The sequence below is a fragment of the Rhipicephalus sanguineus genome, chromosome 8 (genome assembly GCF_013339695.2).
Source record: "Rhipicephalus sanguineus isolate Rsan-2018 chromosome 8, BIME_Rsan_1.4, whole genome shotgun sequence".
NCBI lineage: Eukaryota > Metazoa > Arthropoda > Arachnida > Ixodida > Ixodidae > Rhipicephalus > Rhipicephalus sanguineus.
Genome location: NC_051183.1, coordinates 71,457,637 through 71,471,501, shown reverse-complemented (window position 1 = coordinate 71,471,501; position 13,865 = coordinate 71,457,637). Strand labels below are relative to the sequence as shown.

The window sequence follows — 13,865 nt, the reverse complement described above, 5'->3', positions numbered from 1 at the left end:
GTGAATAGCAGGGATATACAGCGACGCTTTGTGACACTACGATACGCCTGAGAGGTTTCTCGGCGGCGCAACTCCTCTCGGAGAAGAAATGGTAAAATATTGCACGCTAATGAACATGTTCTAACGAACGCTTTCCGCCAGCTGATAGGCAGAATATGAAAAATCACTGCAGTTTCATGTCCTCAATGAATTGTGAACGCTTACTCTGTAGTTACCGTCTTCAAAGGATGCATCGGACAAAACATATTGCTACCAGCGTTGTTGCTGCTCTACACCTGTCGGGTTATGCGGTATTACCAAAACGATAATACGCTTACGGACAAGGTAAGACTGCACAGCGGTATTTGCGCCATCGTGCGGAGGCTTCTTCATGACGTTCTTGCAACTAATGGCAAACCGCGAGCTGGTCGACAAGTAGAGCAGCAATACCCATCAACTACAAAAGTGTCAAGAAAAAACCACTGACAGAGCAGCGTACAAAGAGCTGTCATGTTAAGCAGCCAAACAAATCCCAGTAAGGTTGTTTCAGAATGAAACTAGTATGCTTTGAGCAAGAAGGAGAGAACCTTCGGGACACAAACGTATATCTCATTAAAATTAAACAAAGCTGATCGCAGGTAAGACATTTTGAAGTAAACACATCTGTACATAACTCATTGTTGCTTCAATATATCGATCTATAATAGCAAATTTGCCAATGTATCGAAGTATCTTAAGATAAAATTGGAAAATGACGTATCGGATACAATATTTCCGGAAGTATCTTTTATCTGCATCTCAAATACTTCTTGCCCGAGTATCTTGTATTGTATCGCGATACAATTTCAAAGTATCTTTGCCCAGCCCTGATCGTTTCATTCTTTCTTGCGCGCGGGGCCTCGATTTGAAAACTGCGCTTTCAACAACCCCTAAGTTTGAGCGCACGTGGTCTTAGGCGCTCCCCCGCTGTGGGGCGCTAGTTTCTTATGGTATTTTTATGGAATTTATGGTATTTTCTTATGGAACTTATGGTCGAACTGACGCAAAATTGTTCTCTATTAACGAGGTTAGTATTAATTATACGATGCTGTTGGGCATTTACGATTCAGTTTCGGGATTTCCAGACACAGAACTACAAAATAGAGTATTAAATTCGGAAAGAAAGCTTTCTCTGTCCGGGGTTCTTTAACAAACTTCTTACTAAGGTACCTTAAAACTCGTTCAAGTGAAGTTTAACTGTATACATTTTTCGACTACTGCCAAAGAACCCTGCAAAAGCATGTTTGTCTATCGTCAACATGCTTGTATCGAACTGGTCACACCATGCTTTAATATGTATTGCTCTCGTCCCGAGCAAAATTAGTTGACTCACCTGCTCGGCATTTGGAGATGCATTCCGATCTCGAGATGAAAGCGTTGCCTCCTGTGACACAGTTGATGGATTTCTTGCACCGATGGGTATACGGGTCAAAAAACCACTGACTTTGCCCAGTACTGTTGGCACAAGGAACTTCAGCTTTGTCGAATAGACAGAATGAATCTGCAGAGAAATCGCACAACGAATGTCAATTCTGAAGGCTACCTTAATCCATGTCTAAGGTGTTTGCTAGTCACACTTGCACGACGGCGTTCGTGTAACCTAGTGTATTCCTTGAGTTAACTTTGCGCTTCGCGCACCATCGAAGAGGATCTACGAGGCCATGTATAAAGAAGCGCGTGGTATCAACGTGCTCCGGCAGGGGCCGCAACGATCGCAGCTGCTCACAAGACAAGCGTCTGCGCTTTGAGTGAACTATTAATTTTCTCTAATTATCGTAACAGTCAAGTGGACCTTATTTTAGGTGGACATATGCTCTGATGTCATATCTAGCGATTAGAACTCTTAACATGAGATAGAACCATTGATTTAGCATAAGTTTTATTGTTAAGTCACATTTTCTGAATATTGAGGATACCGGAAGTAAGTGAAGAATGTCAACCTTAGATCCTGCCACTAAAAATTGCTATATCAAACATTGTAGATAATCGACAAATCAGCACTAGCTTTTGCGTGCAATGGCTTTCTTTTTTTAAAGGGGTCATGAAGCACCCCTTGGGCTGATTGAAAAAACACATCCTGCGGAAAGCTGACACGGCTATGAACTGCTCTGCCAAATATTACAGTCGTGCGCGCCGCGTAATGGCCACAAGCGGAGCGCGAAGTTGCCGTTTCCCCAGGCACCCTCTTTTCAAACAGAAGCCGGTTCTCACTCTCGTCGGTGGGCGGGGCGTCTCTCCGCTGTACGTCGCAAGAGACATAGCATGCTTATTGGCCGATAGCTGACGTAAATCGAGAGCGGCGTTCGGATCAGATGCGCTTCTTGCCGCGGGGTGCCGCCACTTGCCGGCGCCGCACTTCTCAGTACACGGTAGCCGCACTCGCGCAAGCGAATCACAGCGGGAGAGCGATCGCGTTTCATGACGCGCGCTGGCGTAACTTCTTTCCCCCATGCCATCCCTCCCTGTCTAGCTTCCAGTGCGCTCGTCGGCACGAGAAAAGAGAGAAAGCGTTGGGAGCGTGCGCCAAACCCCCGTAACTCCGCTGATTCTTGACGGATTCGAGAAATTTTTGCGGCAATCGATTCGGGAAGCAGTACACTCCGATACTGAGGCCATTAGATCATTACTTGGAAAAGTGGTTCATGACCCCTTTAAGGGTATCCCGTCAGTCGGGGCTAACCAGATGCACGGAATTGGATTAAGCAAAATCCAACTGAAGTCTGCAGGGATAGCTAAGAAATGTCAGTACAGTATGACTATCATGCACTGGAAGACACTTGATCTGTAGTAATGATGTCAATAAATCAGAGATAACATCAGCAAGTAACAGTTTGTGCGCCCAAGTTGATGTACCCGAAGGATGGGCAAGTTGGTATAGGTTCGAGTTTGTGAAAGCAGCAGGAATGACAAAGATAGAAGGCGAACAAGCGCAAGGTAGAGGCAGTTCCTTAAAAAAAGAAACATGGTTCACGAATGAGACGCTTGTAAATTATTTAAAAATTCACAGCTGGCCATAGACGTATCTACCGGGTGGACAAGGGGCGCACTAGCCCCCCACTGAAAAATGTTGGGGGGGCAGAGCCGCCCCACTTTCGACAGTGGTTCTTGTCGGCTGCAGACTGGGAAACTAACAAGTCAGGCAAAGGTTTACTTTAACGCAGCAATAACGTAATTTTGTAATAAAATTTGTCCTACGATTCTGCTGTGACGACTGTCATCCGTGTGTCATGACGACGCACTGTAGGATACCTGAGGTGCGGGCTGCCTATTTCACGCTTGCGCGTCTTGCGCTCGAGCATTGCAGAGGAGGCTATCGCGCAGCAGGGGCTCCATAACATTACAGCAGTCTGTCATGATTTTATTTTGTTCTGGCTGGCCTGAAATTTAAGTAATCCGCGACGCAAATATGGGCGGGAACGAGTAAACGTTTTATAGCCAGATCAAACGCTCTCTTTTTCCAGGAAATTCAGTTTCTTTGAAAACGAATAGCATCGCCACTGCTCCATATTCAAGCTGCTGTGAGTTGATGAGTGTGCAGAAGTGGCCAGTATTTTAACACGGAAGTGTTTTATGCCGGGGTCCACCAAGACTTCAGTTACGTATTTCCGTCACGGAAATGACGTCGAAAAAATGTACACGATCAGATCGCAAAGAAAAAAAGTTCCGTCACCGGGCTTCGAACCCACGACCGCTCGGTTCGCAACAACAGATGCCGGGCGCGCTATCCACTGCGCCACGGTCTTTTTTTGTTTTTTTGCTTTATTTCCTGTTATTAGACATGTACATCAAACAATAAGGACATGAAAGAAAGACAAAAGTTGTGTCCGTCCTGCTGGACAGACACAAGTTTAAAATTCCTCGAGCGCTGTCAAGGGTTCTACCCTCGACAACCACTCAGGTACAAACTCCTGAGCTTTCTGCACAAGACTCTAGAGGCTTCACAAACGCGCCTTTTATATCTACCACTCTCCCGGTCGGAGGGGTAGTGTAGCCCTCTGGGAGCGGCAAAGTAAACTAATTCATAATCACTGTAGCCTCCGCGATTAGTACCATCAACGCGTTACACGTTCCTCCTATTCGGCTCGTTTGAATGGATGTGCAATTTTGTCAATGCCTTAACACACCGCGAGGTGGCGACCTTAACCCAAGCGTCGTAAAAGCGTCGGCCTCGCTCATAGCGTCACGCTAATCAAACCAAAAAGAGCTCTGCGACGCGCGCCTGCCTCACCTGGCTGTAACACCGCGTTCCCCGCCTACGCGCTCGACCCGAGAAAAATTGCGGCCGGGCTACCGGGGCGGCACGACGCGCTTTGCGTTTCCCTCTAGTGCGGCCGTGGTGTTCAATCACATTTTAACGTGCCGTAGGATGGCGACCAAGTTCTGCGTCCAATATGCGACGCTCTTCTGGCTATCACAACTCGTTAGCTGACCACGCTTTCATCGTTAACTACTACAGATACCACAAAGGTTTGTTTAATCATTGAACATGGACGTTAGTCGTCGGCATGGAGATGTACCACCAAGCATCAGAGTGGGTGCATCCACGTTACACGGTGCTATAGCTGCCAGACATCAATATACGTTGTGCAAACTCTCTTATATCAGTGTACAGTAAACATTAGTTACTTCTATAGGGGCACGTTTTACTTTCGTGTTATTCCGATTCCTATGACGGAGGGATCAACCATGTTTTTTTTTTTTTTAGTTGTGCCTACCTATGACAGCTAAAACAGATTCCCACTTTAGTCTCCGATTAGCCTGCTTCACTTGGCTTATCATACGGTAGCCTGCAGCGATCGTGGCGGCTTGTAACAAGGCAGTGGACTCGAGTACATTGAGAAGCCCAGCTTTCAAGTTTGTCCCGTTACTTGATCTACCTCGCAATGATCAGCGTCCACGGTTTTCTGGACTAAGAAGGCTGCCTACCTGCAAAGGACTGTGTTTGTTCCTAATAATGTTTATTTCTCTCTCTACCTCTCTGACAGCAACGATGAGTTCACAGAGAGTTGTATACGCGTAAAAACAGATCAACATAGTAATACTACAACTGGAAGTATCTATTACATACATATGAATCCATCTCGCCCGCTGCTATAGGTAGCCGCTGCCAATGTGATTGGCGGGCAGCCTTCTTAAATTACGTTCAGAAAGAGGCACTCTCTGGCTATTCTGCAAAAAAGTGTCATTGTTCAGCACAGTAATGTGCTGCTTGTTTGCACACTTCATTTTAACGCCGCGAGGTTTCGCAGACTTGTGACGTCGCGTAACAATTGGAGACGATTTAATGGCACATTGAAAATTTTTCATGAATAGCGAAGAACTAATGACAAACAATACGCCGAACTGAAAATAGTTCATTATTATTGGTTTTTTAGGCATTCATGCGTACGTGGTAATTACGTGGTGGATCAGTTACGCGTCATTTGTTGCGTCGTTCTACGAGCAGGTGCTGTGAGCATGACCCAGAAAATTTCGACCAATCATTAACAGCTAACGACCTATACGGAAGGAAACAATGCGGGGTAGTTTAACGTCATATTCGTCCACATTTTTCCATTAAAATTTGAGCTCACACAATTTACGTAAGCTATTTACTTGGAGGAAGCGGAGGAGAGGAGTAAAGGGCCACTTCATCGATTTTCAGTCCCCCCCCCCCCCTCTTCTATATCTTGCGTCTACGCAAGATATAGAAAGCGGTGTCATTGTTCCGGCACCGAACCCTTGCCAAGAACATGGCTGCAGCGCAGGCCCATAGCCAGGGGAGGGGACCCTAGGGGTCCGGTACCCCCGCCCCCGAAATTTCGGTGAACTAGGTGTTTTTACCAAAAATAAATAATGAAAATAGGTGTCTTTTTCAAAAAAGTCAAGATTTTCCGCAAGTGCCCTCCCCTCCTTTCCGAAAAAAATTCCTAGCTACGGGCCTGCTACCGCGCCTACCTTTTAGTATACGAAAGAAGACTAAGGGTCAAAAAATGAACCTTCGACTGCTAGTAGCTTGGAATATTTATGACTATTTTGTAAGATCTGTTTCTGATGTTCAGTGCTCCTCACACATATATGCTCTAGAAACGCCATTCGCATTCCGGTAATTCCCCAGACAAACACTACCAGGTATGCGTGCTCTCCATGTTGCCATCCTTAGTTAGCGTGGTATCAATACTGTCACGTCACCATCCGCTTCAGGAAACAAAAAAGACGGTAATGGGAAGCCACCTTCTTACGAGTCATTGCACAGTACAGGCCCTTACGTCGACCTTTCATTGTCTGGGAGGTATCACCTAAAAAACACGTGAACTCCAGCCGTAATAGAAAGTACGCAGGACACGCTGTTTATGCTTTGCATCATCGTATCCCGGTTATTTTAGTCTTTGAGTCATCGTATCCGTGCGTGTACTGCATTATACCTACCAGACGCAGCGATACCCTGCTCGTGCCACCTTCTTAAAGGGACACTAAAGGCGAATATTAAGTTGACGTTGATTGTTGAAATAGTGGTCCAGAAACCTCGTAGTGCTACTTTTATGCCAAGGAAGTGCTTATTTTCAAATAAAATCACGTTTTATTGGTCCGCATCGCGTTAGCGCACTTCAAGTCACCTGCCTGAAATCAGACTTTCATGCGTCACTGCTGCTGTGCACAACGTTGCCCGCCTTTACTGCGCGGCCGCCGACACTAGTTAGCAGCAGAGCGAAAGTAGCGGGACCCACAGCAGCAACAACGGCCATCGAAGCCATCGAAGCTTGTCGCAATCGCCGCAATGGATGTGGACGGAGAACTTGACAACGAGATATTGGCTCGCGACGGCGGCCTCCAATTCAGCGACTTGAGTCCCGATGAACGCGGTATGCTGCTGAGGGCTCGTAGTGCCGGCGTCGTTGCATGCGGCATTTTGTCGAACGTTCTGTCAGAGCGAATTTCACGAGCGCACAAAACACACGCGGCAGTACGCGATACCGAAACTACCACTGAGATGCGACCGCGTGAGCGAAGCAGGGCGCCGGGCGAAGCGCAGTTCGGCGAAAACGGAACCTTTGAACCACGCGCGCCGTTCCCCATGGCAACGCCACAGAGGTTCTTTTTTCCATGAATCGAACGGAAACGAACAAACAGCATTTTATTACGTCTTTTGATGCACGGAAGGTTCTTTTTTTATTGCTGCTAGTTTGATTACTAGTGATTTATTGTAGGTAGGCTCTCATTGGTCATCGGGATCACGTCGAAAATGTCCCACTCGTGGCGCTCATCGTGTGACACATTTAGCTTAATTTCTCGGTAAGTAGGGCACTGCTGTTGATAATATTTCCGTTTTAGAAGTTGTCATAAATTGAGCTTTCACTCTGACATGAATTGTTATTTGCCTTTACTGTCCGTTTAAGGGTCATTGCATTGTATAGGGGTTTGTGTCGACCTTTGTTTATCTGGGAGGTCTCCTTTAAATAGACTACAGCTTCAGCCCTAATGCTTTGCTGCTGATAACGTGCGCAGCCACGCTGTTTATTCCTTGCTGTATTATGTTCCGGGTATATTAGCAGCCCTATATGTACTGAACATCACACATCAACCAGGGCGGCACCCTGCTCATGCGCCCTGCCCCTCCGCCGCTCCATTTACGCTGACACGTGTCACTTTGCAGTAAGATAGAGAGGTGAGCAAGTTGTAAACGATACCTGCTTAGAAAAACCAGCGTGAACAGGACGGAGACTCAAGACAAGAAGGACATGGCTCGTCCTGCTGCCCTGTTATTGTGTCTCCGTCTTGTTCGCGCTGGTTTTTCCATGTATACATGCCATATGTGCACCTCTGGATACTTGGCATAAGAATGACATAACACAGCACCAGCCGCCTAGGAGCCACCCATCGCCCCACCCCCCACCGCCGCCCCCACCGCTGTCTAGCCACTGCACACCTACCAACGTTCTTCAAGGAACAGTCCGTGTTGCGCCACAGCTGTCGGCATACTCACAAGCTGGACAGGCGTATTCGCACTCTGTCTTAGTGTGGAAGTTATTGTTGTCCTCGGCGCAGAACTGGCTCTTTAGGCAGTTCTTGGTGTGCATGTCGAAGTGCCACCTCGAACCTGCTGCCGCCACTCTACACGGGTGGTATCCTACGGCGTCGTAGCATTTTGAGTGCGGGTTCTTTGGTCCCCCTGCGAAAGAGGCAAACATAATAAACACTCTGCTGTCTCCTGACACATGGTGTACGTATCGTGATCGATGGATACAAAAGCATGAAAACAGCATTACCACCGCATTGCGCAACATAGGCACCAAGGCCACTTAGAGTACACATATATTCAAGAAAGGTAGGGGACAAAGTGAATGCTCGTCCGGCATTCCGACATAATTTTTGCCATGTGATGCAAGAGTTTACAAAGCATGTGAAATAGCATCAGTGGGTCCGACCATAACCGCTTGGTGGACGTCCCTTGTAACGAAGTTGCAGCTACACTAATAGCCGGAAATGCTATACAGTTGCAAATGGGGTGTGGTGTCACGGTACCTTGTATTCTGCGGTCGTTCTTTAGTTCTAGTTGTTTGCAACCTACTAATGGAGCTCGGCCCTCAAGAGCTCGGAATATCAGCAACAACTTTGGGCTGTCCAGAGAGCCTGCGATGCGGCGGTTAGGCTAGCTCTAACTGTCCCCACGTGGGAGCGGCCCGCGGTGTCACCCTAAGGGGTGGCACTTCTCCGGATCTTTAAATAAAGTTCTTCGTACCGTACCGTACACTACATGTCTGTTGACAGGAGGATATTGTGTTATGATTCACGGACGACATGTACAGCACATTTAACAAGAAACTCCTCGCTTACGTTTGAACTTATGAGGAATGATTTACCCAATAATGTTATTCAAGAACAAATAATTTTTACAGAATATACATAGCATACCTTGCAGTCTTCCATCTTTTATTACTTTGTAATAATGGTATAATAAGCTGTGCTATATCTGCTTTATGATTACTCTATATCTATTCTATTTAATATTAAAATGTTGAATGCTTACACCTACTCCCGATTACGCGAAATCCAGCCATGCTTTGGCGTCGTTGATTTAGTGACACATATTTGGGGCCATGGGCAAGGCTCACAGGCCTTAAAAACATCTTTGTAGTGCCTTGTGCGCAGGCCTTAAAGAAACATGTAGGGCTGCCAGGATACATCTAGAACTGTGCATTACGACCTTAGTTGCTACGGCAATCGCCTGTGACGCCTTGCACTTGCCTGCTAAGGTGTTGTTGTAATTACGTGCGTGTCAGGGAAGCCCACAGCGTGAGCTTTACTGATCATCCAAATGATGCCGGTCCACTTTGCTGATCTGGCCAATTGGCATTCATTGCCGTAACTTTGTAGAGCAAAAGCAAGTGACAAGACAATGAGCAAGCGACACAGATAAGAGCTTGTTCTTGGCCTTCGGCGTTTCCTTCTTGCTTTATGCGCGCGCGTGCGCTCACGCACACACACACACACACACACACACACACACACACACACACACACACACACACACACACACACACACACACACACACACGCACACACACACACACAGGCACGCCGTGGGTCCAAACTGAGAACTAAACTTTGTCAATGATCTTTAATTCAAACAATGAGAAGAATGTGTTATTTTTAAATCAGAAATAAAGACACGTAAGGAAAGCAATCCCGAGAGAACTAGGCTAACTCTATAGGAAATATACAACAGGTCTAGAAAGCATTATACTAAGGCATGTAAATGCTGTGAATATGGCCGACGTGTCGCATCGTACAACCGCCGTCGGATAACCTTGAGTCAGCTAAAAGGCATGAACTCATTCATTCATCACGTAAATTTTCCACTGGACATGCTCCAGACAACTTTCAAGGTATAAAACTTAGGCATAACAGTGGTTTCCAACGGAGCTATTAGAGAGGCTGTGTGCATAGGATTAGGTCTTGCCCATTGGAGTCGCAGAAATATTTGTCCACTGTTGACAGCCTTCTTCAAATGCCACCCTTCACACAAGGCAGGTGCACGCTGCGTGCAATGAACATTAGAGGAGACGCGCTGCGCTAACGACTTGAAGCGATAGATTTCGCAATCGAAATATTCAGGCAGTGAGCGCTGCCGGTTCTCTCAGACTCACGACTGTCTAGAAAGACTTAGTGCCAGGAGATTGCGCTGTCATTTGAAGCACTGTTTGGAAACAGTTGACGCATGTCTTGGAGTTAGCATCATTGTCGAAAGAAATATTAACATACCCCTTACGTCATATTAACCACCACCACGAGAGGTAAAAAACTGACAGGGTCCCTTATGTCTCCGCCTCAGTCGACTCGAAGGCGAAAGGCATCTTCTTTTTTTCTAAGTCGATGTATTGATCCTTTCTCGCCCACCTCCGAACGTTTTCTGCAACTGAGGTGGTTTTGCAATAATAATTGCAAAGCCCCCGTGTCCACTGCCTTCATTAAAAATATAATAATTGTTGGGGTTTAGAATCCCAAAACCACGACATGATTATGAGAGACGCCGTAGTGGGGGGCTCCGAAAATCTCGACCACCTGGGCTTTATTAACGTGCACCTAAATCTAAGTACACGGGCCTCAAGCATTTTTGTCTTCAGCAAAATGCAACCGCCGCGGCCAGGATTATATCCCGCAACCTTCGGGTCAGCACTCCAACACCGTAACCACGAGACCACCATGACGGGTAGGTGGTTTTGCAACGTCTCCAGGATCGGAGGCATTGTAAGCTTTCTGCACGTCAACTTGATTTGCACTGCCTTCGGGATCGGCCTACCTTTGATCAAGGAACGATGTCATATGTGATGACGTCAACATTTGACGTCACGATATGTGACGTCATGATGACGTCAAATTCTGGCGATCTCCGACGTCACGATGATGATTTTCTGCATTACTCGTGTTGACGCCGCCGACAGTGGACGCCGACGCTGGAGTCGGTCAATTTTAGCGTTTGATGAGGCATTCAAGGCTTTCGCCTTAAAACAAACGCGGCATGGCCTGCAGGCTTTGCAGATATATTAGTGAGCGGTAGTGTGTGTTGGCAAGTATGTACTATTGCATACGTTTGTGTTTCAATAACGCAAAATATCAGAACCTTCACTGCTACATCATCTAGTAGTCAAGGTGGGCCGAAATTCTTTTTACAGGGAACCTTTATATGGGTAGGCTTTGTCTGTGTGTGTTTGAAAAAAAAAACCCTCGTGCAGATATGTCTCACAGATATTGTTAAAATACACTGCGAACCACTCGTCGACAAAAAAATTCAAAAAACACACGGGCGGTAATCGTCCTCGTATGTGTCACACAAATTGGACAAACCCCACTGTCACCACCGGTCGAAAGGAACACACGGGCGCAAACACTAATTAACAACTAATTAACACTAATTAACAGCGCGAAACTCCAAGTACCGAGTTTTGTAGAGATAATAATACTTTTATGAGTTGTCGAACTTATTTAAGAAATTAAAGCCAATAAATTTAACTGATCTATTCGCGTAGCCCCTCTTTGTTTTGGAGAAACAGATTGTTAGCATGTACTACATTACTCAGCCGACACAATTATGCACGTAATAAAAGAAAGTATTCACGTTTTAACATTCATATATTTTTATTACTGTAAGCTAATGAACGGCATATGCATCACATACGCTATGGTCCGAAATCTGCATCCGTGGATGTGGCGCTGCATTTAGCAGGATCAAGAACTATTTCTTGCATCAAGCAATTCTCAGGAATGGAAATTTCTCAGCATTGCCTAATGATGCATGGTTTATATTGGCGCTTCTGCAAACTGCCACTAGAACCGGCCTCAGGAACCAAAACGAATACCACCTCATAGCTATAATGATGCCGACAGGCGAAGGCTGTGAACAATGCTCCGACCTGACGCACAAGGCGTTGTCCGCGCTTCTCAGCGACACGTACAGATTCGCAACTTCGACAACAACGATACTTGACTTGCTGAGTAGTTTCCGGATTGTTTTCTTTTTATTGTAGCAGACACATACCATCATCTGTTTTGAATATTTACTCAGAGGCTAACGTAAGAATACGCGCATCCTAATTTTGTTTCTGTTCAGTGATATTTTCATTGTCCAAAACGTGTTGCACAAGGTGTTAATTTATTCCTTTTTTACTTTGTGTTATTTTCTCTCTATCGGAGCCTTAGTCAACTGTATCCTACAAATTCTCTGTAGTTCTATCAATAGAGTTGCTTCAAAAACATTCCACGCACATCCACAGGCCGTATCGGATCATGCTCAGTGTTTTACAAAGAACTAGAAATCGCTTGAGAGCAGGCTGTCTTTCTAAGAAACCAACCCAGTCATTTTCTCTTGCAGCAGGGAAAGAAAAGCATTCGACACTCATAGATCCCAGAATAGGGTTGCTGTGCTTTCCTGCCGGTAGGGCGAAGATTAATCTTAAGAGTTTAGCTGAGTGAGTTAACGGTACCCCACGTCAGCGACGCCTACTTACCGTCAGCATTGCGCTTGCAACGTTCATGAGGGCAATGCACTATCGCCGTTAGAAATAGACGTGGAGGGACTGCCAAAGTGTGACGCTAGTCAGGTTACAAACAGTATGCGTTGTCCCGGTGCACCGCAGTGCGACACGTGTCAATAATGACAACAAAGGAAGGTGGCGAGGGCTTCGAAGAAGGATAAAGCTAAAACGAGATAGAGCAGGAGGAAATCGAGGACGTCAGAAACACCGAGAGAAAGCGATCGCAAGTCCTCCTTGGCAATAGCAGTGTCGCATTATGCTCATATGATGGCATCCTTGAGGGGAGCTGTTACTCGTGCGGAAAAAATTACTCAAGATAACGTAAAACTGGGCGAGTTGGTTACGAATACTTGCAGCCTGTAGCACAAACGAAGAATACAGGAAACGGAGAAGGAACGCAGATAACGGCAGCTAATTACACAAGAGCTCAAGTTGCACGACTGATAGTCACACATCCGTCATAGCAATTCGCATACGCACTAAAAATAAAATTCTACATAAAACTCGCTGTGCTCTTAGTTCTCTGTAACATACGCGTAGTACTTCTCCGAGAGCTGTTGCTCAAGCACTGTGATCATTCAACAACTTCGACGCAACCGGCTTAAGAAAACTGGGGCGTCGGGATCAGTGCCCGCCTATGCTTGTCGCAATGACCTCACCTGGCACTCGTAGTGCAGCGCTTTTCCGTTGTGTTGTCCTATTGCAAAGCACAGCATACAACATTCTACGCTCAGGCTATCGCAGAAGTATTCAAGCACGTGGAGTAATGTGTGTAAAGAGCACCTTTTTTCTAAAAACAAGGAATACATGCAATATGTGGATACCCCTCTGGATTCCAAAGGGGCGCAAATAAACAGCTGGAAATGGGTAACATTGCCCAAGGGTATGAGCACAGGACCACGCGGAGAAGTTATGAAGACAGTCATGCATGCATATACAGCCCTCCTTCCTCACGATTGGAAATACCATCTACGTCATTGCCCTGTCGAAGTATGTTATATTACCCTTGCGAAACATGTCCCATTCTATCGTGCGACAATTTGTGTTGTATGTGTTCTCTTCCAATGCTCTTATTCCCAATATAGAGTAGCAAGCGATAGGTTCGCCCAGTTAACGTACATTTCTCGTCTTGTCTTCTCTCACTCTCTTTCTCATGTTCATACGAGAATACCGGATACCTCACATGTGTGTCACATATAATCTTCGCCTCCTCTTAACATGCCTCTTCCATGTTAGCGAAACGCATGAAATTCACACACAGCATACGCTGTGCTCTGGAATTTTATCCTTAATAGATTCTGAACGCGGCATTGCAGAATCATATTTAACTGAATG

At 46.0% G+C, this 13,865-nt stretch overlaps 1 protein-coding gene across 1 annotated transcript in view; it reads right to left on the bottom strand.

Annotated features, from left to right (window-relative positions):
• Positions 1-13,865, bottom strand: part of LOC119402075 (tissue factor pathway inhibitor-like) — a 110,364-nt gene that overhangs the window by 7,494 nt on the left and 89,005 nt on the right. The window contains exons 2-3 of the mRNA XM_049418272.1: positions 7,982-8,167; positions 1,352-1,519 (exon numbers count right to left, since the gene is read on the bottom strand). Of these exons, the coding sequence (XP_049274229.1) occupies positions 1,352-1,519; positions 7,982-8,167 (354 nt within the window). The remainder of the gene's footprint in view (positions 1-1,351; positions 1,520-7,981; positions 8,168-13,865) is intronic.